At 41.3% G+C, this 27,308-nt stretch overlaps 1 protein-coding gene across 1 annotated transcript in view; it reads left to right on the top strand.

Annotated features, from left to right (window-relative positions):
• The first annotated feature begins 3,092 nt into the window (after window positions 1-3,092).
• Window positions 3,093-27,308, top strand: part of LOC136155246 (transcription initiation factor TFIID subunit 3-like) — a 34,252-nt gene continuing 10,036 nt past the window's right edge. The window contains exons 1-2 of the mRNA XM_065917085.1: window positions 3,093-4,917; window positions 12,423-12,505. Coding sequence (XP_065773157.1) covers window positions 3,139-4,917; window positions 12,423-12,505 — 1,862 coding nt within the window. The 5' untranslated portion in view covers window positions 3,093-3,138. The remainder of the gene's footprint in view (window positions 4,918-12,422; window positions 12,506-27,308) is intronic.

Here is a 27,308-nt window from a genome sequence, read left to right as displayed (position 1 = left end):
TGTTACCTTTAGCCAAATCTTAGCATGAGCAGGAAGGGAAACACCAGTTTTGTAAATAATTCCTTACCGTACCTTTGGCAGCATAACCGTAACACTTCCAGAGAACTAGCCTTCTTGAGTAAAATTTCTGTTATCCTTCCAGAGTCTCCCCAACAGCTCCAGACCGCTCTCACTGCTGGATGGAGTTATTAGGGCAGATGACCGCAGTGATTGTCCACTTGACCTGGAGATGCTAACTCCGGACTTGCCCTGTTATATGGTCTTAGAGAGATTATAGTGAGGAGAGCTGTTTTTTTTTTTTTTTTTTTAATCTCCTCAAAAAGGATTGTAAAGTCAATTTTAAAAGGTATATCTCTATTATTGTTCATTGTTATTATTTAGTGGTTTGAATACTTACCCAACTCTAATTAGCAGTTACTTTTCACTGTCCTCACAAGATAAGCAATACTAGGGTGTCCCCATCTTCTGGATCAAGGACGTGAGAAGTCAAAAAGAACTTATTTTAAATGTCACAGTAGTTTTCCTTAAACTAGTTTTTTTTTCCCCAATATTTGTTTGTCACATGGATGCAGAAGAGTCTTTCCCTCTAGTTTAAACATTTTTAAACAGTAGAAAGTGAGTTCTTAGTTCTCTGGAAATAAAAAAATCTTTAAAATACTTCTCATATCAAGTAACATCACCTATTTGACTTTGGAGCACAGCTTCTGTTCTTGTATCTATATTTGTGTTAAATTAGAAAGAGTTGTGACTCAAATTTTTTATACTATTTTTTATACTTTTGTGTAGTAACATGTCAAAAGATCAGGTATCTTGTAATATTAAACTTCTGTTAACCAAATTATATGCTATTTTATAATAAAGCTGTTTTCATGGATAAGTATAGGAAAATGCTAAAAACCACTTTTAGGGCACTTTCCAGATTTTTTGTGAATTGTGCTCATTATACACATACACACAATGAGCACTTCCTTGCCATTCACCTGTAATCAAGCTGAAATTAACCTGCAGGGGGAGTTTGGGTGACAGTAGAGAATAAACCATTCAGTAGCTATTACATATTTATCTTATTCCAAACTCTTAGACCACAGAATTAAAATAACTCATGTAATAGAAAACCAGACACTAATTATGCAGAATCATCAATTAAGTCTGTGTTTGAACAAGCATAAGCTAGATCAGTTGTATTCATTTGTTTGCATTTTGTAATATTTTAAAAATAAAATATATTTGCTTAAGTGGAAAACTTTCAATACCAGGAGAATGGATATAAGTGTGGTACATTTTTATAACGGTGAAAATGAACCTGCATGGACATAGGAGATGCCCAGAAACATATTGTTGGGGGGAGAAAGAGCTGAAAGGTATTATAGTATGATACCACTTACATAAAGTTCAAAAACAAGTCACTGCATACAAATGTGGTAAAACTGTACAGGAAACAAGGGAAGGACAATAAAAAGAAGAGGAGTTACCTGGAATGGGGTGGAGTAGAGAGAGGAGAGCATCCATCAGAAAGTGACCAAGGGGCGTCTCGATGGTGCTGCTAGGGTTGTCGTCTTAAAGTTGGGTGGTGGTTTTACAGGTACTCATTCATTGTTATGCTTTATGCCTTGCATGCAAGTTACACTCTGTTATGTATCTGTTTCTAATTCAGAAAACTGTTATAAATATTTTCACACTTTTCCTGTTCTTATTAAAGCTTAAGTCTTTCTCTTCCAGCAAAATTCCCTCTTCCATTTTGATTAATTTTGATGCCACCATTGAAGCTTTCTTATAAAATCTTTAAGCGTAAAATATTTGTAAATTAAATTAATTTTTAAAGTATTTTATTTTTCATTTATATTCTTCTAAACGACATAAAGCTTCTAGATGCATATAAGTTAATAGGGACTGGAAATAAAAACATGAAAATTAAACATTAAAAATAAAATAACAGAAATGGAATAATCCACCCTAGCTTGTGGAGACCCACTTTGAATCAAGCATTATGTTAAAAATTTTTTTTCACTTAAATGTAAGCAGCCATCATAAATTTTTTAATACTTTCTGAGCTTCTTATACAGTTTCCTTGTGCCCCCCTCCATCTCTGCGTCATCTGTTCCTTCATCCTGTACTTCTTCATTCCCAGTCTCCAAATATCCAAAACACTGCCTCATTTGTCGTCTTCTCCCGGTCTTGACACAGAGGTAATCTGTTTCTCCTTTGAGCTGCTTTGACACTTGGTCTGTCTTACGGTCCTGATCACTTTCCACATGCCGCCCACCTACACGGTTTCTTCCGCTGAACTGTAAGGTCTTTTAGGTTGTGGTTTATTCCTGACTTCCTCCAGTAGCCCTTTCAGCCTTTATCATCGTGCATGGTAGATGCGGCGTAGTTGATATTGTGCGGGAGGAAAGAATATGACCCCACAACAACTTGGTCAGGTTGGCAGGACAAGTAACATTAGCCCCTTTTGAGAGGTGAGAAGACAGCCTCCGAGAGGGTGAGAGAGTGCCTCGGGCCCATTGCTCTGCGATGCCCGCACGCCTGTGGAGACACCGCGTCTCTGAGGCCAAGCTGAGTGTCACGATGTCACCACGCCACTTCTCAAAGTAGCTGTCCTCAAGTCAGCAGACGGGAGAAAGAAGTAGCATATGAACTATTAAAAAGTATTCTTTTCTGTCATTTCTGAGGTTAGCAGTTTACATGCTAACCCATCTCTTGGTTTTGAGAGGGGTGTGTGTGCGCGCATGTACACAAGAGGAGGAGAAGAAGAGAAAGGCAGTATTTAGTCAAGTTAGGAAAAGAATTCAGGAAGCAGAGGGCAAAGAGGAAATCCTTAGCAGACTTCAGATCCTGCATTTAGGGCCATGTCGCTCAGAAGGAAAACAGTTCATGTGTCTCCTGTCACTGGTCGCCACTCTTCAAACAAAGACGGCACATGTATTTGGAAGGTCCTAGAAAACTTAACCACTCTACTCTCTAACAGCTGTCAATAATTTCCTTTCTTTCCTAGAAATCATGTCTTGAAGCGTTGTTTTTTTTTATCCTTAGGGTATTTTTTTAATATATATATTTTAATAACACTTCTTTTTTCTTCCTTCCCCAGAAGAAGAAGAGGAGCAGGTGCCCACAGATGGAGGCACGTCAGCAGAAGCCATGCAGGTTCCCTTGGAAGAAGACGACGAGCTGGAGGATGAGGAGATTATTAATGATGAGAACTTCTTGGGTAAGAGACCTCTGGACAGTCCGGAAGCTGAAGAAATGCCCGCGATGAAGCGGCCACGCCTGCTGAGCACCAAGGGGGACGCCCTGGACGTGGTGGTACTGGAGGCTCGAGAGCCGCTCAGCTCGCTGAACCCCCAGAAGATCCCTCCCATGCTGTCCCCCGTCCACACCCAGGACAGCACGGACCCAGCTCCTCCATCACCAGAGCCGCCAATGTTAGCGCCAGTGGCAAAATCACAGATGCCAACTGCAAAACCGTTGGAAGCAAAGTCGTTTACACCCAAAACAAAGACTAAAACCAGTTCTCCAGGACAGAAGACGAAATCACCCAAAATGATTCCGTCACCAGCCATGGTCGGAAGTCCTATTCGGTCTCCAAAAACTATATCCAAAGAAAAGAAATCTCCTGGACGTTCCAAGAGCCCCAAGAGCCCCAAGAGCCCCAAGGTCATGACTCACATTCCCCAAGTACCTGTCAGACCTGACACACCCAACAGGACTCCTTCAGCCACAATAAGTGAGAAAGTCAGCAAAGAGGCTATTCAGGTGAAACAGATACAAGCACTGCCTGATGCTGGGCGACTGAACAATGAGAGTCAGCTCAGAAAGGCTGTCATCACCGACAAGACCATCGACGACTCCATCGATGCCGTGATCGCACGGGCTTGCGCGGAACGCGAGCCCGATCCTTTTGAGTTCTCTTCTGGGTCCGAATCAGAAGGAGACATTTTTACCAGCCCTAAGAGAATTTCAGGTTCAGAATCTGCTACCCCCAAAGCCTCCACCTCCTCCAATAATTTCCCCAAGTCCGGGTCCACCCCTCTGCCTCTTTCAGGCGGAACTTCAAGTTCGGACAATTCGTGGACAATGGACGCGTCCATCGACGAGGTGGTTCGGAAAGCCAAGATGGGGACCCCTCCTAGCATGCCCCCCAGCTTCCCTTACATTTCCTCCCCTTCGGTCTCTCCTCCCACCCCCGAGCCCTCGCACAAGGTGTACGAGGAGAAACCCAAACCACCCGCCTCCTTGGATGTCAAAAAGAAGTTGAAAAAGGAACTGAAGACGAAGATGAAGAAGAAAGAGAAGCAGCGAGATAAGGAGAGGGACCGGGACAAAAGCAAAGAGAAAAGCAAAGACAAGGAGAAAGGGAAGGAGAAGGAGAAAGACAGGGAGGCCAGCAAGGAAGCCAAATATCCCTGGAAGGACTTTCTCAAAGACGAAGAGGCCGATCCCTACAAGTTTAAGATAAAAGAGTTTGAAGATGTGGATCCAAAAGCCAGGTTGAAAGATGGGATGGTGAGGAAGGAAAAGGAGAAGCACAAAGACAAGAAAAAAGACCGAGAAAAGGGCAAAAAGGACAAAGAGAAGCGGGACAAAGAGAAAGCGAAAGAGAAAGGCCGCGAGGAGAAGCTGAAGGCCACCCCGGCCCCGCTGGTCCTGCCCCCCAAGGACGTGGCGCTGCCCCTGTTCAGCCCCGCCGCCGCCATGCGCATCACGGCCGTGCTGCCCTCCCTGACGCCCGTGCTCCCCGAGAAGCTCTTCGAGGAGAAGGAGAAGCCCAAGGAGAAGGAGAGGAAGAAGGACAAAAAGGAGAAGAAGAAAAAGAAGGAGAAAGAAAAGGAGAAGGAGAAGAAGGAGAAGGAGAGGGAGAAGGAGAAGCGAGAGAGAGAGAAACGGGAGAAGGAGAAGGAGAGACACAAGCATGAGAAAGTAAGCGCCTTACCTTCGGGGCCCCTTTGCACCCTGTCCCGGTGGGAGACGCAGGCAGAGCCAGCAATGAGCGGTCTGTCCGTCCCGATGTAGATCACCCGCGGCTTCACCGGAAGCTGGCCTGTAATGTGTTTACAAAACTTTATTTTAATTCTCAAACCCATGAACCAGTCATCAGCCTCCGCCTCCCCCTGCCCTGCCCTGCCCCCGTACACCAGAAAACATTCAAAATTCATAGCCTGAGAGGAATCCAATCCACAGGCCATCATATCTCTGTTAGCCTCACTAATCTCTGGCTAGTTTAAAAAGATCCGTAATCTCTTCAATTGTAAATAGTATTTTTTTTTTTTACAATTATCAAGTCTGCTGCATACCGATCTGTACCCAAATAGCAGATACCTGGAAAAGGCAGCACCTCATTTTCTCAGAGCAGGCGAAACCATGGCCCTGCCCTCCTAAGAGGACAGCAAGGTCCACGGGTCTTCGCTCCCTGACGCGGCTCTCTGCTTGGTGAGCCGTTTTGCAAGTATTTAAAGTCATACCTGTCTTCTACCTTCTGTAACACGTCTTATCCTTTTGTTTTCTGCTTTAATAAGATGAGGACACGTCTTTTGAGTATCTGGCTCATCTGACAGCCTGGTTAGTGGGTTAGTGGGGAGAAACTAATGCTGAGTATTTTCCATGTAAGTAGCTCAGGCTTCCATGGAACACAGTCTAAGAAACCGATGAATCCATCGACACATCCTGCGGGAAGGACCTTGAGCCCTGGGGCACAGGGTGTGACCTCTGCCTTGGGAGCTTTGCTCTCTCCCCGCCATTCTTTGGATTACAGTGGTTGACTGGTTGATCAGACAATTTCTTTTAAACTTTCTTAAAAAGTGTCCAAGTATTCCTGCTGCCATACACACAGACCCTCAAAGAGCCTCTCCCTGCCCTCTGGGAGCATCCCTCTTTGAGGCTGGCTACAAAATCATACCCAGTAATTTTTCCCATATGGTAAAGTGTGCTGTATTTGACCTACAGCAGCTCCATAATCCATCCTTCTGCACTGATTTTCATTTCAGACTTAACTGGGAAAATTAGTTTAGCTGATGAGCTCACCAAGATAATCTCACATTTTCCTGCCTAACTTTATTCTTTCTCTGTTCCCCTTGGCTATTATTCTAAAACAGAAGGAAGTAGAGTGGAAATTCTGAAATTAATAACTGAACATCAGCAGGTTAACAAGACACAGAAATCCAACTCTTTTTTTGTCCATTTTTGAAATCGCTTTATTATTGCATTATTTTTCCGTGGTGCCTGGAAGATTTTAAAGCACCTCCACATGCCTTAGTTTCTCCCTTGACACCCATGTGACATGGGTATTGTTATCAAAATTTATGAATGAGGCATAAAGATATCTCATGTTTATGGATGTTTATGTTTATGGATGAGAAACAGCCTGAACGACTTGTCCAGGATTGAGGTCACAGCCAGCAAGAACCAGGTCCTTTACACACAAAATTGACTTCCCGTTTTGAAATGTTTACGGTAGTTAGCCGCTTGTCCATTAGGTACATAGTAACTTGGCAGAGGAGCCCTTAGCAAATCAAGAGTATGCTTGCTTTCATCACCATCTCAGGCCTGGAAAGTCCATGGTGGGGGACCTAACACGTCAGGTTAGCTGGTAAAACGACCCCTGCCTTTGGGAAGGACCGGTCCCTCAGACCATCATCGTTGGAGGCTCAGTTACAAGCCACACAGATTTCACCTAACAGAGGTAATCAGGTCCTTGTATCAGTTTTGATAGTTATGGAGCAGTTTTTAAAGATAAAAACTTACCAAAATCAGCCAGGAGGGCTTTACAATTAATAAACGTTGCTGTTTTTGGAGTTAAGCCCGAGTTCCCACCCCGACCTTTCCAGCCGGTGAGCTTGGGCTCCTGGGCAACTTGGGTGACTGTAGCCCTCCTCACCATGTGCCCTGGGGCAGCCTGCTGCGCTCACTTGAGTCCAGTCTGACTTCTCTGCATGTATGTCAGACTAAGTGGGGTTGAAGAGTGGTCTCCTCGGTTAGCACCTCTTGACAAAAGGTCCCCGGCGTCTTACCTTTCTGTTGGAAGTATACTGTTGACTCATTTCCATCGTGTTCTCATCAGCTTCCATGATACACTAGTGAAACGAGGGGCTTTCAGTAAATAAAATCTAACCTCAGGAAGAAGGGGGGGTGGGAATAGGCCCTTCCTGTTTCTTATAACTGTCTGTTCCACAAGGAAACTAGTAACTTCATGTAAATGAGTCTGTTTGATTTTATAGACGCTTCCTCAAGCCCACACCCAGGGCTATGGAGGCACGAACTGAATGAACTCTTTTACCAAGAGCCCGAATGCTGTTTCATTGTCCCCACTGGATCCCACTTGTGGTCCCCACTGGACCACAACTGCAGGTCTTCTGTCCATCTGTTTAATTTTGAAACAGTTTATCGGTGTTAGTTAGACTATATTTCTGAATGGAAATAATGTAAAGACCTTCATTGTTAAGAAAGACAGCAGAGTAGTTACCAGTTGACATAGTTGAGCATCTAAAATGTTAGGTTATTAAATTCAGCTTTCCACCAATACTATTTTGGGGTGTTTTTTTTTTTCTGATATATTAGCATAGATAGATATCTGAACCAGTGCTGGCTGAACTTGCTGCCAGTGGCACACATATTTAGGTTTGTGTGTGTGTGTGTGTATGTTTAATAAAAGAAGTTTAACATTAAAAAAATAGAAAGTAAAAACTTGGCCAGATTATATTGACAAAGCTGCCCATTACCTTTGCAGAAAGTCCCTGTCAGAAGATAAACTTTAAAGCTGGAATGCATGAAAGAGTTCCAAGATAGAATTTAAATTTAAACTGATTCTTTATAGATAAGCTTTTAAAAAATCCACCTCTTTGCTTCAAGTCAGGATTTTAAAAATAAATTTCCCCTTTAAATCTCTTGAGCGATTTTCATTTTTTGCAAGGCCGCACTGCTGGTGTCCTGGAAAAATGGAGAGTTAGAGCTTTATCAGTTGGTGCCCTGAGGTATGTGGCAAAGAAGCTAAATCCTTGAAGATTAGCAAAAAAAATGCAGCACATGGCAATAAGGGGCTTATATGACTACTAGTATTAGTTCAGGTGAAAGAAGTATTGCTTATACATAAAACTGGACAAATCCACTGACAATGTATTTTTAGTTAGCTACAAAGGAGTCTTATATTACTGGACTTTGCTTCTTTAGTGAATTGGGAAGCTTAGTAATCCACTGTAAATGCTCTTCCACGCGCCCCAATTCTCAGCATCACTCTAAAGTACTCTTCTTTTATTTTAACCCTTACAAGCTCCTCTTTCCCCTGGATTTTGGCTTCATGCCATTAAAAGATGGTGTCAGTCTTCCTGTTCAAGAAATCGAAGCCATTGTCATCCAGTGTGTTGACTGCCATGGGATGGGCACATGAGAAGTCATTGCATGATTGTAGGAAACGTCCCTGTGTTTTCATCTGGGCGGCTGCTCAGATAAAGTCAGTGTGAACAAAGGTCTGGAGAGAAATTTTTATTTAGAAACTGTGCTTTCTCTGTCGACATTGTTAGCATCCTTACTAGTCTTTTCCTATGCTTGCTTGAGTTTTATCTTTCAGTTAACTCTGCTTTGACCTCTTTAAGAATGAAATGAAAGTATTTAACTATTTTTCAGTAGGGTTGCCATATGTCCTGGCTTGCCTGGGACAATCCAGTTTACACCTGTTACATGGTATAAATAACAGCTCCTACTTTCGCTGTCAAAGTTCTTTCTGGATGGGGTAGTCACCCTAATTACAGGGAAAACTTTGAGCTGAGGTAACAGGTTCCGAGTCGTTCATTAATTCAGCAATTCTACTTAATATCTGTTGTCCTCAGGGCACATATATACCATTTTTAATCTGACTCTTAAAATAGCTCTGCATTTTTGTTTTCTTTTGCTTTTACATATTGTATCATTTAATTTTTTTTAAATAGTAGGTTGTAAATAGACGATGCCTTGATTCTTTTTGTCCTGCCAAGTCATTGCAGTCAGTCTCAAAAAGCCAGCAAGTTTAGTTGAATGGAGGTGAGTCCGACATTGATCTCAATTTCCATATGAGCTAGTTAGTTTCCCATAGGAGGAAAAACTGTATTTTATACTCTACCCTAGCCATCTCACAAGTATGTGTCACTCATCATAAAAGACATTGACAAAGAAACTGAATAGTTCCCTGCAGGACATCAGCATTACCATAAAAAAAGACCCAAAATATGTGGCAAAGAGTCACAAATAATGTGGTGAAACAGAGGATGAATTTGGGGGCGGAGAACTGAATTTCAGTCATTTACTAGCTCTGTAACTCTGGCCAAACCACTCAGTCTTTCTGAGCCCTCAGTTACATGTGAGTAATGATTCCTTCCACACTTAGCTTAGAGAGTTATGGAGATCACACGGGATTGTGTGTATGGGACAGACTTTGTGAAGTGCAATGCGAGTAAGTTGTAATTATTGTGCAGTGTGGTCATAGGAATGGACCAGAGTAAAGTGAGAAGCATAATGATACTAAAGAATATTTTTTTAAAGATAGGGCAAGCAGCTTTAATTTTTTAATAAAGCTTAAGGGGTTTCAATAATAGTATTGTGGGTTGAAGGAATATAGAATATTACTTCTAATACTCGGATCACTTATGAGTGTATGTGTGAGACCCTAAAATATTTTAGAATTGAAGAAATTTAGGAACTTTATATAATTTTTCATTCTCTGAATTAAAAAACTATATTCAATCCTAGTTTTGCTACTTTTGTGACCTTAAAACAGAAAAGGAAAAGGAAACAGAAAGAAAGGAAAAATGGTTGCTTCGTGTATGATCATTCTCTCTGTAAAATGGAAACCATAATACTTACCCCACCTGTTTGTTAAAGAACCTGAATGAGAACATCTGAAAAATAACCAAATGCAATGCCTGGCAAGAATTAAGTGTTTTATAAATGTTTGTTTGCTTGGGACATATTTATTTTCCCACAGGTAACCCAGAATGGTGAGAAAAATACAGAAACCTTAGTTGTTTACAAAATAAGCTAGACCATTGGTCCTCTGGTTTGTGTTAGATATAGACCTCGGTGTTCAAAGAATCAGAGAAAGTGAATACAGAGGTTTTTCCATGGGTCTCTCTCTGCCTCCACCCCAGTGACCCTTGGTCCCTGAAGCTTCGTGGAAACCACTGGATTAAGAATCGGGCAAAAGTGAGACCATTTAGAGGAGCCGGTTTTTGTGGGGGAACTGATAAGATTTAGATGTGGTAAAATCTTTCTAGAGTATTTAATTGAAAGTGTCCAGTAGACAGCATTATATTCTGGTGTTACTTCCAGTCAGTGCTGGTGTAGAGAGGATGATTTTGAAGACATGACATATTGAAAATTTTTACAATTGAATCCGTGAATGTGAATGAAGTCGGTGTCGGGTGACGAGAGGAGAGGACCCAGCGAGGCCAGGCCAAAGAAGAGGACTTTGTTAGGGTCAGGGAAGGAGCATGGTGAAGAGCTCAGTGGAGAAATAGACAGGAACATTAGGGAAGAGTGAGTGTCTAGAAAGAGTGACTTTATTGGGGCCAGAAAGTAGAGTGAAGTTGGGTGAGGAGTGAATGAGAAATGGAGATGAAGTAAAGACTGGAATGTGTCATCAGTGAGAGGGTAAAGGGGAGGTAAGTTTTTTAAATGAGAGTGAGCGCGTTAGAACACTGGAGGAAAATAATGAACTGAGAAGGTGAAGATGCCACAAATAAGGAGGAAGTTTCTTTCAAAGGCTGGAGGTGATGGACTGTAGTGTAATCGTGGGTGCAGACATTTGTAGGGAATTGGAGGAGTTGTGTGCCCAGTGGTTTCAGCATTTTTTCCTATGGGGTTTGTGAGTAGAAGGGGAAGGAAATCATGGGATGGGTCTTAAAAGCTGTAAATGTTTGAAATCATTGCTTCTGATTAATTCTTAAAATATACCTTAAACACTTATGTGTCTTACCTTACAACAGGCACTGGGAAATAGCAATGCACAGAGCAGGCATGGTCTCCACTCTTATCTAGTTTAGCAGAGAATCCAAATAGGCAGACAGTCTTAAAAGCACAGATGAAATTGGAGTTTTGATGGCAGAAGCTGGAGCAGTTTTAAATTTTTTCTTTGGAATTAGTGCTCTGGGGAATGATTTCAGATTGGTCCAGGATAAATGGTGAAATGACCGAGAGGCAGGGAGTTGAGGGTGCTTGGAGGATGAGTGATTCATTCAACAGATGTTGGTTGAGTACCACCTGTGTGTCATGCACTGCTCAAGAGAATGAATGAAGTCATAGATCTTGAAGTGACCGTGGATTAAAAAAAAAAAAAAAAAACTCAAGACGGGGTCAGATTAAAACATATAAAAAAAAAGGTCAGTTTGATCAATGTGCAAAGTATTGTTTCTGTGAGATAGGACCCAGAAGTTGGATTGACCCAGAAGTTCCTTTGGGTTTTTCCTCAACATCATAGGAAAAAACCATGATGAACTTTTTGGCCAATGGCAATATATTGAGCAGTGTGTTATAAACTCCTTCCCTTGAGAACCACTGCACTACTTCTTTTCTTAACTTCTCTTGAGGTTGAAATACATAAACCAGAGGCGGGCACCAGCTGTCGCAGTGACTAGCAGCGTCCTCCTGCCGAGCCAGGGATGTTGGCATGTAGCTGAGTGGGTCACCCACTCAGCAGCAAACCACCCCACCGAGAATGCCCGTAAAACCTGCTGAAAAACTGTGGTGCCGATGATTCTCGTTTTGTCCAGTTAAAATACTGATTTTACCACAGGAGATCTTCAAGTCAGAAATCGTGACAAAGTCCTTTCAACACCATAGTTCATTTGTATGTTCCCTTTTGATTATTAGCTCAGCTAGTCGAGCTGGTATCTTCAACTTACTCAGCAGTCACTGCCTTCACCGTGAATCCTTTCTAAGTAAATATGTTTTGTCGCTTACACTATTTTAGATCACTTTTCTATTAGCCAAAAAATGAAGCAGTTCAGTGCTGTAATTACACTGGGTGTGTCGGTTTTCCTATATGGCATGATAAACGTAAGGTGAGTTTAACATTTTTCAAGACCCATAAATTTTATCTTATAATGGAGCTCCTGCTGCAGTTTTTTCCTGTTATTTATTAAATCTGACAGTCACGTAATTGTTCCACTGAATGACCGAAGCAACAATTCTTGTTTAAAAATTCTGAGAAATTAATCAAAACTAAGCAAATACAGAAATAGCTCCCATATTCAAAGTGTTTAAAATTTGGGGAATTTCTCATGATGCCTGAGTCCTTGAGAAATGAAAACAAAAGAGCCCCAGGTAGCTTTACCTCCAGCACCTCAGCCACGTTTGAAACTCAGAAGCCTGTCGAGTCTGTGGGGGTGCAGGTGTAGGAGAAAAGGGAGGTAGCACTTCTGTCGAGAAAAGCGTAGTTGACTCTGACGTACTGTCTTCCCCAGATCAGAGTGGAGGCCGTGGTCCCAGCGCCAAGCCCCGTTATCCCCAGACTGACTCTCAGAGTTGGAGCCGGCCAAGACAAGATGTAAGTATTGACGTTCGGTATTGAGGGCCAGAGATTGAACGTACCTTTTCCTCCTCTTCCCTGGCGGGTTAGAACTCGCGGATCTCTCCAGTGTTGACGTGTGCAGCCAGGCTCTATTCCGAGAAGGCTTCATTCTCAAACGTGTATTGGTTTCTTTCTCAGAGTAAATGCTTACTGCTTTATTCAGCACATAGGAGCCTTTCTGCGCAACTCCAGCCCTCTCGCCCCAGTTCTTCTCTTTTAAAGACTAATACAGGACATTGTTTCTGCTTGGTTTGTGAGGCCCCAGTTATCTGAAAAATAAGAAACTGTATTGAATGGACTGACTGCCCACATTACACCCAGGTGGACGTAGTATTAAACCTCCTCAAACGTGTGTTCTCTGTCAGCAGGACAAAGAATGAAGATTCTCTTCTTGGTCAGATGGCACATGGTTTTATTCTGTGCATATAGAACAAGGATAATGCCTAAAGCTTGGTCAAGCACTGTATCAGTGACAACTGAAGTCTGAATTATCCATCCTTTTTTTTTTAAGAGAGAACTGGAAATGTAGACATGGCGTTTACTGTTTATTTTCTTAATTTCTTGGAATCATCACATCTACCTATCCTTCTTCAAAGTAAATTTGTTGGCTGTGCTTCTTTTATTCATTTTTGTGATATGAATTAAGGCTTACAATGCTCTTATGTGATCCTAATAAGGTGATGAACACTGATCTTTTTTTTTGCAAATCATGTTGAAAATCATTCATCTAAAAATCATACTATGCATCATTTCAGTGAATTTTGTAAGCTCAGAGTACAAATTTACAACTGTATTTTTACCAGTAAAGCCTAAAGATGGATTAGTTTACATCACAAGCAATCAAATGTTATATAGAAAATAGGTTTATAAGGCATTTAACTTTCATCCCATTTTTAACCATAAAGATCAAAGTAGGAGCCATGAACTTGTTTCTTTAGTAGGTAGAGTAGACAACAGGAAGTTTGCTTTGCATTCTCATCGTTCGTTCCATCTTAGAGTTTGTAGTGTGTATTTTATGCAGCCACTGCTTCTGTTGGTTCCAAACGTAATACTGAGAAAAAGTCCAGCATCATTCCGATGAATGATGGTGTAGGGCAAACATGGCCTTCTAGGAGAGTGTGTATTCTGACGATTGAAAGAAGAAAATCTGGTGAGTGCTTTTCTTGCCTAAATTATCTATGTAATTTCCACATTGCTTGTTCTGGTTGCGCCAAGAGAGACCCAGACAGTAGGCTGTGGTATTACTGACAAGCTTAGAAAATGGAACAAAAGTACCATAGATTGAGCTCTTCTTAAACCAAATACTGTACTGATGCCCTTCTACCTTCCCTACAAAAATTTTAATCATGTCCTTATCCCTCAGCCATTAGAGAGCAGAGAGCTAGTTAGCACAGGGACCCAACCGAAGCACCTGTACCTGCCATCTCCTTAGAATTCCTGTCCTTGGGTTCATTTCTCTGAAGGAAAGATACTCTTACCTATCTCTGGACAAATACTTTTCTCCTACCCTTTCATATTTTATTCCAGTTTTGTCCTAACTCACCATTACTTCACCTTTCCTTACACATATAAGTTCGGCTTGCTTATTCCTTTAGAGGAATAAGATTTTTAGAAAGGCATTGATAGTAGTATTCATCACATCTGCCTTTAAGCATCTTTCAGTTATTTGGTTGACTAATTCCTTTTCCTCTCAATAGATCACTCATATACCTAAGATATTGGAAGTTGTGAGAAATAGATTCTATGACTCTGGAACAGAATGTCCAGTATTAGGGAAATTATAGTACCCAGACAGTCTAGACAAATTGTCCTTGAAAGTATAACATTATGTAATGTAAACTTTCTGATATTTAGGGAAATAACTCCCATATCATATGAGTAATCAATCATTTGACCAAAGTCAGAAACAAGGGAATATATACTTATAATGAACAAAGGAGTAAACTAAGTGAAATATATTACATTTTAAACTTGAAAGAAAAAGAGGTTCAAGTCACACGTTGTTGTTGTTTAGTTGCTAAGTCCTATCTGACTCTTTGCGACCCCATGGACTGCAGCACGCCAGGCTCCTCTGTCCTCCGCCGTCTCCTGGAGTTTGCTCAGATTCTTGTCCATTGAGTCAGTGATACAATCCAACCACCTCATCCTTTGCTTACTCCTCCTTTTGCCTTCAATCCTTCCCAGCATCAGGGTCTTCCAGAGAGTCGATTCTCTGCATCAGGTGGCCAAAGTATTAGAGCTTCAGCTTTAGCATCAGTCCTTCCAGTGAATATTCAGGGTTGATCTGCTTGCAATCCAAAGGACTCTTAGGAGTCTTCTCCAACGCTGCAATTCAAAAGCATCGATTCTTCAGCACTCAGCCTTCTTTATGGTCCAGCTCTCACATCCATACATGACTCCAGGAAAAACCATACTTTTGACTCTATGAACCTTTGTCAGCAAAGTGATGTTTCTGCTTTTAAACATGCTGTCTAGGTTTGTCACAGCTTTCCTTTCAGGGAGCAAGTGTCTTTTAATTTTGTGGCTGCATTGACTGTCTGCAGTGATTTTGGAGCCCAAGAAAAGAAAATCTGTCACTGCTTCTATTTTTTCCCCTTCTCTTTGCCCTGAAGTGATGGGATTGGATGCCGTGATCTTAGTATTTTAAATGTTGAGTATCAAGCCATCTTTTTCACTGTCCTCTTTCACCCTCATCAAGAGGCTCTTTGGTTCCTCTTCGCTTTCTGCCATTAAAGTGGTATTATCTGCATATCTTATGTTGTTGATATTTCTGCCAGCAGTCTTAATTCCAGCTTGTGGTTCATCCAGCCCGGCATTTCGTATGATATATTCTGCATATAAGTTAAATAAGCAGGGTGATAGTATACAGCCTTGATGTACTCCTTTCCCAATTTTGAACCAGTTCATTGTTCCATGTAAGGTTTTAACTATTGTTTCCTGACCCACATACAAGTTTTTCATGAGACTGGTAAAGTTTCCTGGTATTTTCTTTTCTTTAAGAATTTCTGCAGTTTTTTGTGATCCACACAGTCAAAGGCTTTAGTGGAGTCAGTGAAGTATAGTCAGTTAAGCTAAAGTAGATGTTTTCCTGGAATCCCCTTGCTTTCTCCATGATCCAAAGAATGTTGAAAATTTGATCTCTGGTTCCTCTGCCTTTTCTTTTTTGTGTGTTTTTTTTTTTTTTTTTTTCATTTTTGCCATTTAATTCAGAAGAAATTCAAAGAATTGAGTGTCCCTACTATAACAAATCATTTTTCATTTCTGTTTGCATATTTATGTGAACAAGATTTCTCAGTGTTTCCATTCACCAGTATTAGAAATATAAATTGATATTGATAACACAACATTGTAAATCAACTATACTCTAATAAAAAAATTTTTTTGGTGAATTTTTATCTTTTTTAAAAATTAATTTAATTGGAGGCTAATTACTTTACAATATTTTAGTGGCTTTTGCCATACATTGACATGAATCAGCCATGGGTGTACATATGTCCCCCATCCTGAACCCGCCTCCCACCTCCCTCCCCATCCCACCCCTGTGGGTCATCCCAGTGCACCAGCCCCGAGCACTTGTCTCATGCATCCAACCTGGACTGGTGATCTCTCACATATGGTAATATACATGTTTCAATGCTATTCTCTCAAATCATCCCACCCTCGCCTTCTCCCACAGAGTCCAAAAATCTGTTCTTTATTTCTGTGTCTCTTTTGCTGTCTGGCATATAGGGTCATCATTACCATCTTTCTAAATTCCATATATATGTGTAAATATAACTGCATTGGTGTTTTTCTTTCTGACTTACTTCACTTTGTATAATAGGCTCCAGTTTCATCCACCTCATTAGAACTGATTCAAATGCATTCTTTTTAATAGCTGAGTAATATTCCAGCTATTACTGGAACATTAATTCCAGTAATTATACAGCTATTCCTGGATAATTCATTATCCATTTGTCTGCCGATGGACATCTAGGTTGCTTCCGTGTCCTAACTATTGTAAATAGTGCTGCGATGAACATTGGGGAAGATGTGTTTCTTTCAGTTCTGGTTTCCTTTGTGTGTATGCCCAGCAGTGGGATTGCTGGGTCGTACGGCAGTTCTAGTTCCAGTTTTTTAAGGAATCTCCACACTGTTCTCCATAGTGGCTGTACTAGTTTGCATTCCCACCAACAGGGTAAGGGGTTTCTCTTTTCTCCACATCCTCTCCAGCATTTATTGTTTGTAGACTTTTTGATAGCGGCCATTCTGACCAGTGTGAGATGGTACCTCATTATGGTTTTGATTTACATTTCTCTGACAATGAGTGATGTTGAGCAGCTTTTCATATGTTTGATAACCATCTGTATGTCTTCTTTGGAGAAATGTCTGTTTAGTTCTTTGGCCCATTTTTTTGATTGGGTCGTTTATTTTTCTGGTACTGAGCTGCATGAGCTGCTTATATATTTTTGAGATTAATTCTTTGTCAGTTGCTTCGCTTGCTTCTTTTGCCTTTTCTAAACCCAGCTTGTACATCTAGAAGGTCTCAGTTCACATACAGCTGAAGCATAACTTGAAGGATTTTGAGCATTACGTTGTGAAATGTGAAATTAGCATGTGAAATGAGTGCAGTCGTATGGTAGTTTGTATGTTCCTTGACATTGCCCATCTTTGGGATTGGAATGAAAACTGACCTTTTCCAGGCTTGTGAGCACTGATGAGTTTTCCAAATTTGCTCACATATTGAGGGCAACACCTTAAAAACTTCAGCTTTTAGGATTGAAATAGCTCATCTGGAATTCTGTCACCTCCATTAACTTTGTTTGTTGTAAGGCTTCCTAAGGCCCGCTTGATTTCACACTCCAGGATGTCCGGCTCTAGGTGAGTGACCACACAATCATAGTTATCTTGGTCATTAAAATATATTTTTTGTATAGTTCTTCTGTGTATCCTTGCCACCTCTTCTTAATCTCTTCTGCTTCTTGAAGAGCTCTCTAGTCTTTCCCACCTTATTGTTTTCCTCTATTTCTTTGCATTGTTCATTGAAGGCCTCTTATCTCTCCTTGCTATTCTCTGGAACTATGTATCCAGTTGGTTAGCTCTTTCCCTTTCTCCCTTGCTCTTCACTTCTCTTCTTTCCTCAGCTATTTGTGAAGCTTCCTCAGACAATCACTTTGCCTTCTTGCATTTCTTTTTATTTGGGAAGGTATTGATCACTAGCTCCTGTACAGTGTTACAAACCTCCATCCATAGTTCTTCAGGCACTCTCTACCAGATCTTATCTCTTGAATCTATCTGTCACCTCCACTATATAATCTTAAGGGATTTGATTTACGTCATACCTGAATGGCCTAGTGGTTTTCCCTGCATTCTTCAATTTAAGCCTGTATTTTGCAATAAGGAGCTCATGATCTGAGCCACAGTCAGCCTCAGGTCTTATTTTTGCTAACTGTATAGAGCTTCCCCATCTTTGGCTGCAAAGATGCAAAATAATCCAGGAGTTGGTGATGGGACAGGGAAGCCTGGTGCGCTGCAGTCCGTGGGGTTGCAAAGAGTCGGACACAACTGAGTGACTGAACTGAACTGAATACTGATGCAAAATGATCAGTCTGCTTTCAGTATTGACCATCCGATGATGTCCATGTGTAAAGTCGTCTCTTGTGTTGTTGGAAGTTGTTTGCTATGACCAGGGTGTCCTCTTGGCAAAATTGTTAGCCTTCTCTCTTCTTCATTTTGTACTCCAATGCCAGACTTGCCTGTTATTCCAGTTATCTCTTAACTTCCTACTTTTGCATTCCAGTCCACTATGATGAAAAGGACATCTTTTTTTTGGTGTTAGTTCTAGAAGATCTTGTAGGTCTTCAGAGAACTGGTCTACTTGAGATTCTTCAGCATCAGAGGTTGGGGCACAGACTTGGATTACTGTGTTGAATGGTTTGCCCTGGAAACAAATCAAGATCATTCTGTCACTTTTGAAATTGTACCCAGATACTGTATTTCGGACTCTTTGATTGACTTTGGGGGCTACTCCATTTCTTTTAAGGGATTCTTGCCCACAGTAGTAGATATAATGGTCATCTGATTTAAATTTGCCCATTCCAGTCCATTTTAGTTCACAGATTCCTAAGGTATCGATGCTCACTCTTGCCATCTCTTGCTTGACCATATCCAGCTTACCTTGATTCATGGGCCTAACTTCCAGGTTCCTATGCAATATTGCTCTTTACAGCATCGGACTTTACTTTCACCACCAGGCATGTCCACACCTGGGCATCGCTTCTGCTTTGGCCCAGCCTCTTCATTCTTTCTGGAGCTATTAGTAATCGCTCTCCACTCTTCCCCATAGCATATTGAACACCTTCCCACCTGGGGGGGGTGGGTTCATCTTCTGGTGTCATATTTTTTTTACCATTTTTTTCTGTCCACGGGGATCCTCGAGGCAAGAATACTGGAGCCGTTTGCCATTCCCTCCTCCACTGGACCACGTTTTGTCAGAACTCTCCACTGTGACCTGTTTTGGGTGGCCCTACATGTCATGACTCATAGCTTCGTTGAGTTATACAAGCCCCTTTGCCATGAGCAATAGGATTTTATATAAAATACAACATAATCAGTAAGGAGGGGTCTTTCTGTTTTTTGTTTTTTTTAAATCTGAATCGGTGGTCAACAAGCTATGGCCATGGGCCAGTCCATCCCACTGTGTGTTTTTTATGGCTCAGCTGAAAGAAATTAAAAGAAGGATAACACTTTATGACACTTGAAAATTATATGAAATTAAAAGTAATCTTTTATTGTTGTAGCATAGGGATCATGGCTTATTCCTTGGCAGTAATGATGGAAAAGAGACGGTAGCTTCATATAAACATGCCTTTATGTAGTTTGTATTCACCTGGGGCTGTAATGATGCTCTTTTGAAGTAGAATTAATGAGTAGACTAGGACTCAAAGTGGGGGGTTGAATAGTCTAGGAGGAAGAGTTGTTTATTTCTGAAGAACAGGCAGAGAGTAGAGTCTTTTGAAACCATAGGAAAAAGAAAACACTTTACAGGGTTCAAATTATACCCTCTTGTTGGAAGATCTCTAGGACAATATTTAGTTTCTAAATCTTACATAAAGAAATGATGCCTCTGACCCATGATCCAGGAAAGTGCTTTGAGGTTAGACTGTTTCCTCTCTTCTCTGTTATTGTTCCTGGAAGCCAGACAGAAGGCCCTTGTCTCCCTTGATTGAACACTCCTGCTGAGTGTGGTGTGAAGGGTCTGTGGGGATCCAGTGCCACCTCCTGATTGTGTTAAAGTTCAAGGTCACTCTCCAGGCACCTCAGATTCCTTTAACAGGTATCCCAGGAATGAGGACCCAGAGTTCCCCTTAGTCTGTATTGAAGAGGAAACTAAGATACTGATCCTGAAGTTACAGTCTCAGCATCCGTAGATTGTAGGGGTGGTGTGAAGGGGAAGAAGCAATGCATTCAAGTAAATCAATGAATAACTGAGTCTGGCCTAACGGCCAAGCTTTGCCTTGATGCCGAGAGAGCAGGTGGGTTTAGCTGGCCTGGGAGCAGCGCCTGACGTCTTACTGGTCAGGTCAGTATGGTTGCTGCTGAGGCCCCCCAGACTTGGTGCCAGAAGGGACGGCCAGTGTCCCTGGGGACCAGAGGCGCTATGGGCTGGCCAGGTGGCAGCACAGTCGCCGTGTTACCTGTTGCCCCAGCCTTGTCATTTACTGAGTCAATTTATTTTGAGTAGGCCTAGGAAAGCTGGGCTAACTTGTGACATCCGTGCGTTTAGTCATTTCTATGAAGGACATAAACAGAACACAGTGGTGTAAGCAAGGGAGCATCTGAGGGGTGGGACTGCTTAGACAGGATTGTCAGAAGAGACATGCAGAGCATTAAATGTGTGGTTATATTTATAAAGCTCAAAATTCTATTAAAGGAGCATCTCATTTAAAAAGGTAACTTAAAGTATTGGTAAAGTATTAAGAGGAAAGGCCCTTGTATGTAAAGATTTGAGGGTAACAGTGGCGGTTAGGGGTTACACAGTCTTCCCCGCCTCACGTTTCTCCATGTCTCTTTAGGCTCTCCTCTCGCTGACGCTGGGGAGATGGGTCTGTCCTTTTCTCCATCTGTCCTGTGGCTCTTTTAGGGGCGCAGGGCCGAGTGGCTGTCCTGCCAGCAGTATCATTTGGTCTGGTTGGTGGGGCTGCTATACTGGAGAAGTTTGGAGCTGGTCCTGCTCTCAGGGCACTGCTGCCCTGGTTCAGAGCACTCACCAGGGACAGGTAATGAATTGGGCCCCTCCACACATCCAGCCGGCTTCCCAAGTGGCGCTAGTGGTAAAGAACCCATCTGCCATTGCAGAAGACATAAGAGCTGCGGGTTCAATCCCTGGGTCAGGAAGATCCCTTGCAGGAGGAAATGGCAGTCCACTCTAGTACTCTTGCTCAGAGAATCCCAAGGACAGAGGAGCCTGGTGGACTACAGTCCAAAGGGTCACAAGGCGTCGGACACGACTGAGCAGCTTGGCGTACACACATCCAGTCATGCTCAATCATTGCCCCAGGTAACACCTGATACTGTATTTGGTCAAGTGACCCAGAATCGTTCTGTGTTGCTTTCATGAAAACAGTATCATTACCATTAATAAGTCTAAATTTCCTTTTGGCTAGAGGACACAATAGATGCTCTCTGTTGCAAGTTTAATCCTGTTCCCCAAATGCACACAATTTGCGAAACTATTTTTCAGTGACTACTTTACTGCTGGCAACTAGAGTTTTCCTTCTGCTAACACTTTGTCACCAAGGCCGTGAGTATTATCAGATTTCTTACAATTCAGGAAATTCTTTCATTAATCAGACCTCTCTTAGCAGAAGTGCTGAAAATTGGATGCTTTCCTTTTCCTGTAAGTAATTCATTTTTTTGTTGCAGTTTATAGAGTTTATGCCGAGCAGGAGGCTTCTTTTTTAAAAAATTTATTTATTTTAAATTAAAGGATAATTGCTTTACAATATTGTGTTGGTTTCTGCCAAACATCAACATAAATCAGCCAAAGGTATACATATGTCCCCTTCCTCTTGAACCGAGGCTGCTTAATAGTTTTAATTTCTAAATTATCTATATGTACCATAAAAATGGAAGCTAAAACTTTTTGCTCATTAATCCTGAAAAATAAATGGTTAACCTTTAAAAATGTAAAGTAAGTATAGATATTTGCTGTCTTTTCCGTGATCCAAACTTTTCTGATTAACTCTTTTTGACAGTACAACCAGAAATAGAGGATAACTATGCACAATTACAAAAGTAACCATTTAAAATATTTTTAAAGAAAGTAAGCATTTTATGTTCTTATGTAACCAGATTTAACTGAAAGACACTTAATAGGTAAAATGTGTATAGTGGTATTTTACTGGCAGGTTCTTTAGAAAAATAATAGCAAATTATTTTTATTTCACTTTCTGCATATTTTCCTACACTTAAAATGTTGTTTATTCATATGTAGCTTTTTTCTAGTTTAAATAAATTTAAGAGTGACTTAGAAAACATAAAATAAAGATACTGGAAAATACTAGGAAACCAAGAACAAGGTGAGGAAAAAAGAAAATTTATACATCAGATATGATCACGACTTCCTAGCAATAAGGGCAGAGTGAGATACATTTTTTAAAGAGAAGGTACCCCTTAGTTTCTCAGGAGAGACAATGTTTTTCAAGATGCTAAATTTGAAACTTTATTTCCATAGGAACCTGATGGCAAAATAGCCGTCTTCCATAGCAGCTTTTACAGCAGATAAAAGGCATTTTTTCCTTTGACTCTTTCTTACACCAACCCCTAGTCCAAGGGTGTAGCCTCGGAGCACGCGCCGTGCAGGTGCTTCATAAAGAGTCCTCCCTTCTCCAGTTGAAACGCTTCTATTATTTTCTCCCAATCTGAGGGCTGTCTTTTCACCTTGCTTATAGTTTCCTTTGTTGTGCAAAAGCTTTTAAGTTTCATTAGGTCTCATTTGTTTAGTTTTGCTTTTATTTCCAATATTCTGGGAGGTGGGTCATAGAAGATCTTGCTGAGATTTATGTCAGAGAGTGTTTTGCCTATGTTCTCCTCTAGGAGTTTTATAGTTTCTGGTCTTACATTTAGATCTTTAATCCATTTTGAGTTTATTTTTGTGTATGGTGTTAGAAAGTGTTCTAGTTTCATTCTTTTACAAGTGGTTGACCAGTTTTCTCGGCACCACTTGTTAAAAGAGATTGTCTTTTTTCCATTGTATATCCTTGCCTCCTTTGTCAAAGATAAGGTGTCCATAGGTTCATGGGTTTATCTCTAGGCTTTCTATTCTGTTCCATTGATCTCTATTTCTGTCTTTGTGCCAGTACCATACTGTTCATTTGAATCAGTTCTAATGAGATGGATGAAACTGGAGCCCATTATACAGAGTGAAGTAAGCCACAAAGATAAAGACCAATACAGTATACTAACGTATATATATGGAAGTTAGAAAGATGGTAACGGTAACCCTATATGCAAAACAAAAAGAGACACAGATGTACAGAACAGAATTTTGGACTGTGTGGGAGAAGGCGAGGGTGGGATGTTTCGAGAGAACAGCATCGAAACATGTATATTATCTAGGGTGAAACAGATCACCAGCCCAGGCTGGATGCATGAGACAAGTGCTCGGGCCTGGTGCACTGGGAAGACCCAGAGGAATCGGATGGAGAGGGAGGTGGGAGGGGGGATTGGGATGGGGAATATATGTAAATCCATGACTGATTCATGTCAATGTATGACAAAAACCACTACAGTATTATAAAGTAATTAGCCTCCAACTAATAAAAATAAATGAAAAAGAAAAAAAAGAAATAAACTAGTAGAGATACTAAAAAAAAAAAAAAAGAAACACTTCTCATGCTTTCTCTTAGTCAGGACTCTGGGCGCAAGTAACAGAAACCCTAATCAAACTAGCTCAAACCGTGGTTAAGGCAGTTTATTTGACTTTAGGCAAGGTGACTTTAACCAAGGTTCAAAGTGTCATTAAGACTCTGCCCGCTTTCTTTTTCTCCATCTGACCTCTGTGTGGAGGCAGAGATGGTCCTGGTTGCTCTTGGCCAGTGTGATTCTTTCTGTGCTCATAGGCTGAATCCCCCCCGCCCCCCAGCCCCCCACCTGACAACACCCTTTGTTGGCACCCATCCTGGAGCCAGCCCCAGTGGGAGGGCGCGGAGCCCTGTTGGCTGAGGGCTGGTAGGTTCCAGCAGAGAAGGGCACACCCACTGGGATAAAGTGGGGGGTGGGGGGGCAGGCAGAAACGATTGATATGCTTTTCTTTTATGTAGAGAAAGGCAGTCAAGTTCATGTTTTTATAAAAGCGTGCTGAAGAGGCAGAGCAAGGGAGCTTGTTGTTTAAAAAAAAAAAGATAATCCTCTAGAAATAAAGTTCAAGAACATTTCAGACCATCGTCCAGTCAGACTTGGAAGGCCTTTTGTTCTTCTATTTTTAATTTGTTTCTCTCGCAGTAAAACTGTTTGCTTTGATTTAAAAAAAAAAAAGATTCCTTAAAAAAAAAAAAGATTGAAAAGTGTTGATAGTTTTCTTTGTTTTGCCCTGGTTAACTTGCCGCTGACACAGAAACATTTCATAGGTATTTTGCCTCTATGAGAAACTATCTAACAAAAACAGTGACCCCACAAAAAATTAATAAATAAGAATAAAAAACTTAAGAATGACTGTATTTAAAATCTATGGCAAATAACTTATTTTTAATGCTAGTGAAATATGGTACCGTGACACATGAAATTTCCTAGCAGCTGAACAATGAGAACACAAATTGTGGGTGGTATCCATTATTCTTGCTACTTTTTGTACTTATATTGATAAATTCAGCAGACCCAAACCCATATATCTCAGTTATAATTCCAAGAGGAAGCAGGTCGTTAACATTTTTCTGCTTGGGTCTTCAGCCCTTTTCTGATATTGTCCAGACTGGGAGGATCTTGACCTTCTTAGAGCACTCTCTCTTTTTTACCCAGCTAAAGTTTAGATGAAATCCCCAAGTTTGATTTCTTCCCCTGACGCATGGTAGTTTGTCGACTATTGCCAAAGATACAGTATATCCAAGAGGAAAAAAAAATAGTATGCTGTCAGAAAAACTGGCTTCAGGTTTTGGGAAATGTTTTTACTACCCAGTAAAACAAGTGGAAAGATTATAATCAAAGCATTTCCATCTTACTTGTAAACAATTACAGCGGTCCTTACACTGATGCCACATTAGAAGACTGGGGAAAATTTACTGGATTCCATTCTAATGCAATTAGAGCTAATTTTGTTCTTTAAATGAATAAAAGGTCAGCTAGTAAATCTAGCTTATCTTGCGTCCAGACTTCAATAAATTGTTTTATTTAATTTGTTGTAAAAGATCTTATCCTTAATGGGTCTAGGTCTTATTTAGTTGACTTAGGTTTTAAAATATTTATGACCACCTTTGTAGATATGATTTGAATGATAGTTGGCAAGTTCCTCCCTGCTGGTTATCAAGGCCCCGGATCACTCATTGAGTGAATATAGGAAGGCATTTAAGATTTGTTATCTAGAAAAAGCTGATGTGAACTTCCAGCATTTAAATGTTCTTTAACCTGTGACAGGCAGAGGTAATTTAGCTATATCATGCTAACCTTTTGGATACTGTCTTACCTATAATTTCCCCTAAAGATCAAACTAGTTGCACTTATAGTGTTTAAAGAGAATGTGTACCTCCTGATGAGAACAGGAGGTATATTATTATTACTGACAACAACACAGAAAATTTAATTCGCGTCCTATCCTTCCTGTCATTTTATAGGGCTGGCTCATGGTAAAAAATCTGCCTGCCATGCAGGAGAGTTTTGATCTGGGTTTGATCCCTGGGTTGGGAAAATCCCCCTGGAGAAGGGAGTGGCAACCCACTCCAGGATTCTTGCCTGGAGAATCCCATGGACAGAGGAGCCCTGGCAGGCTGCAGTCATGGAGTTGCAAAGAGTCAGACACGACTGAGCAGCTGACACTTTCACTGCAATATTAAAGTATTTCCGGAGGGATTTTAGAGGCACAGTGTGACGCTTCTTCCTCTCTGTCCCCGCTCCGGCCTCCTTGTGAGATGAATACTCACGTCCCTGCCCGACCTCTGTGACGGAGAACCCAGACGGGTTGGGTTCAGGGACTCGTCGCTGCAGGGGCTGACTGGCCTCGTCACCCCTGTTTGGATTCACTCTTCGGGGTTCCAGAGCTGCACCTGTCCTCATGGCTTGTCCTTCAGGCTGGTCCAGGAGGGAGCCCAGCACCCCTCCTGACCTTCAGGACCCGTTCCTTCTCCATCTGCCCTCCCCCCACCTCCTTTGTTACTTCCTCCCATCTGTATCTTCTCTTCCCTCCTCTATCTTCCCTTGGGTTCTGCCATCCTAATCCTCACACACACGCCCACCAGCCTCCCCTCCAGGTGAGGGAAAGGTCACGTAGATGCCTCTTCTCATTTTCACTTTTCAAAACATATTCCTTATATGGACTTTCTTCCAATTTCCACACCACCCCCCCCCCCCCATTTTATTCCTAAACTCACCACATCCTGGTTTCTGCTCTGGAAACTTTCCTGAAGCTTCTCATTAAGATGATTAAATGCATCTCGAGACAATGCCGCAGCCCTGAGTCTTCATCCTTCCTGTTCAATACATTCTTCCCCCCAAGCCCTTTTTGAAAACCTCTAGTCCTCATTTTTCATGACATGGTGTTCTCTTTCTCCAAAGTTAGGTGGTGATGATTCCCAAATCTTTCCTTCCAGCTCAGATTTCTCCCCAAGATGCCGCCTAGTCTGCCCAGTTACCTGCTAGAAAGCCTCAGTGGGAGGACCAGAGAGGCATTTCAAACATGTACTTAGAATTTTAATCAGTTACTTCTGCTTCTTTAGCCCACAAAGGTGGAAGTACATATTTATGTGTGTGTATTTCTCTGGGCTTCCCTGCTGGCTCAGGGTAAAGAATCTGCCTGCCAAGCAAGAGATGCAGGTTTGATCCCTTGGTCAGGATGATCCCCTGGAAGAGGAAATGGCAACCCACTCCAGTATTCTTACTGGAATAGTCCCATGGACAGAGGAGCCTGGTGGGCTACAGTCCATGGAGTCACAAAAGAGACATGACTTAGCGACTAAAACAACAACAACAACAACATGCATCTACATATGTAGCACAGGCTATAAATATATATTGTTTCCATGCTGTTTACAGAGGAAGGTAAAAGTTCATGTAAAGCATGATCATTTTGGATAAAAACACAACAGCTGTTATCAAATTTTAGTATATTTTAAAGTAGTAATGTTGGGTTTTCCAAGCACAACCTCAGTCATAACTGAATATTACAACACTACAGTGAGACACAGATCTTAATCAGACTCTTGTTCATTTTTCTAGTTCACTGAATATCCTCTTCCTGCTTTTAATGTTTTCATATAACTGGGATGTTATTTAACCCTACAGTGAATGAATGAACGAACAAATGAGTGCTTGCTCATCTTTTATAGTTGACTTGTGTACTTTCATGTAAAAGCATCTCATCCTCCTCTGTAGACTCCAGGCCCAGAAAGTGATAAAGGTGAGCTTTCATCAGTGCTGACTCTTCAGTTTCATTTGGTTTGGTGTTTTTATTGAAGGCACCCTTTCTTTGCTGGAGAGAAGCAGAAGCTTTACTAACATCACAAAATCTTTTTACAAGTTCTGACTACGGGGAATTTGGTTTTTTTCCAAGAGAACCCTGGCCTTGTCCTGGACAACACCTTCTTGGTTTTAC

Source organism: Muntiacus reevesi, unplaced genomic scaffold (genome assembly GCF_963930625.1).
Source record: "Muntiacus reevesi unplaced genomic scaffold, mMunRee1.1 SCAFFOLD_226, whole genome shotgun sequence".
Lineage (NCBI taxonomy): Eukaryota > Metazoa > Chordata > Mammalia > Artiodactyla > Cervidae > Muntiacus > Muntiacus reevesi.
The sequence above is the reverse complement of the archived record's forward strand: the minus strand, read 5'-3'. Positions and strand labels throughout refer to the sequence as shown.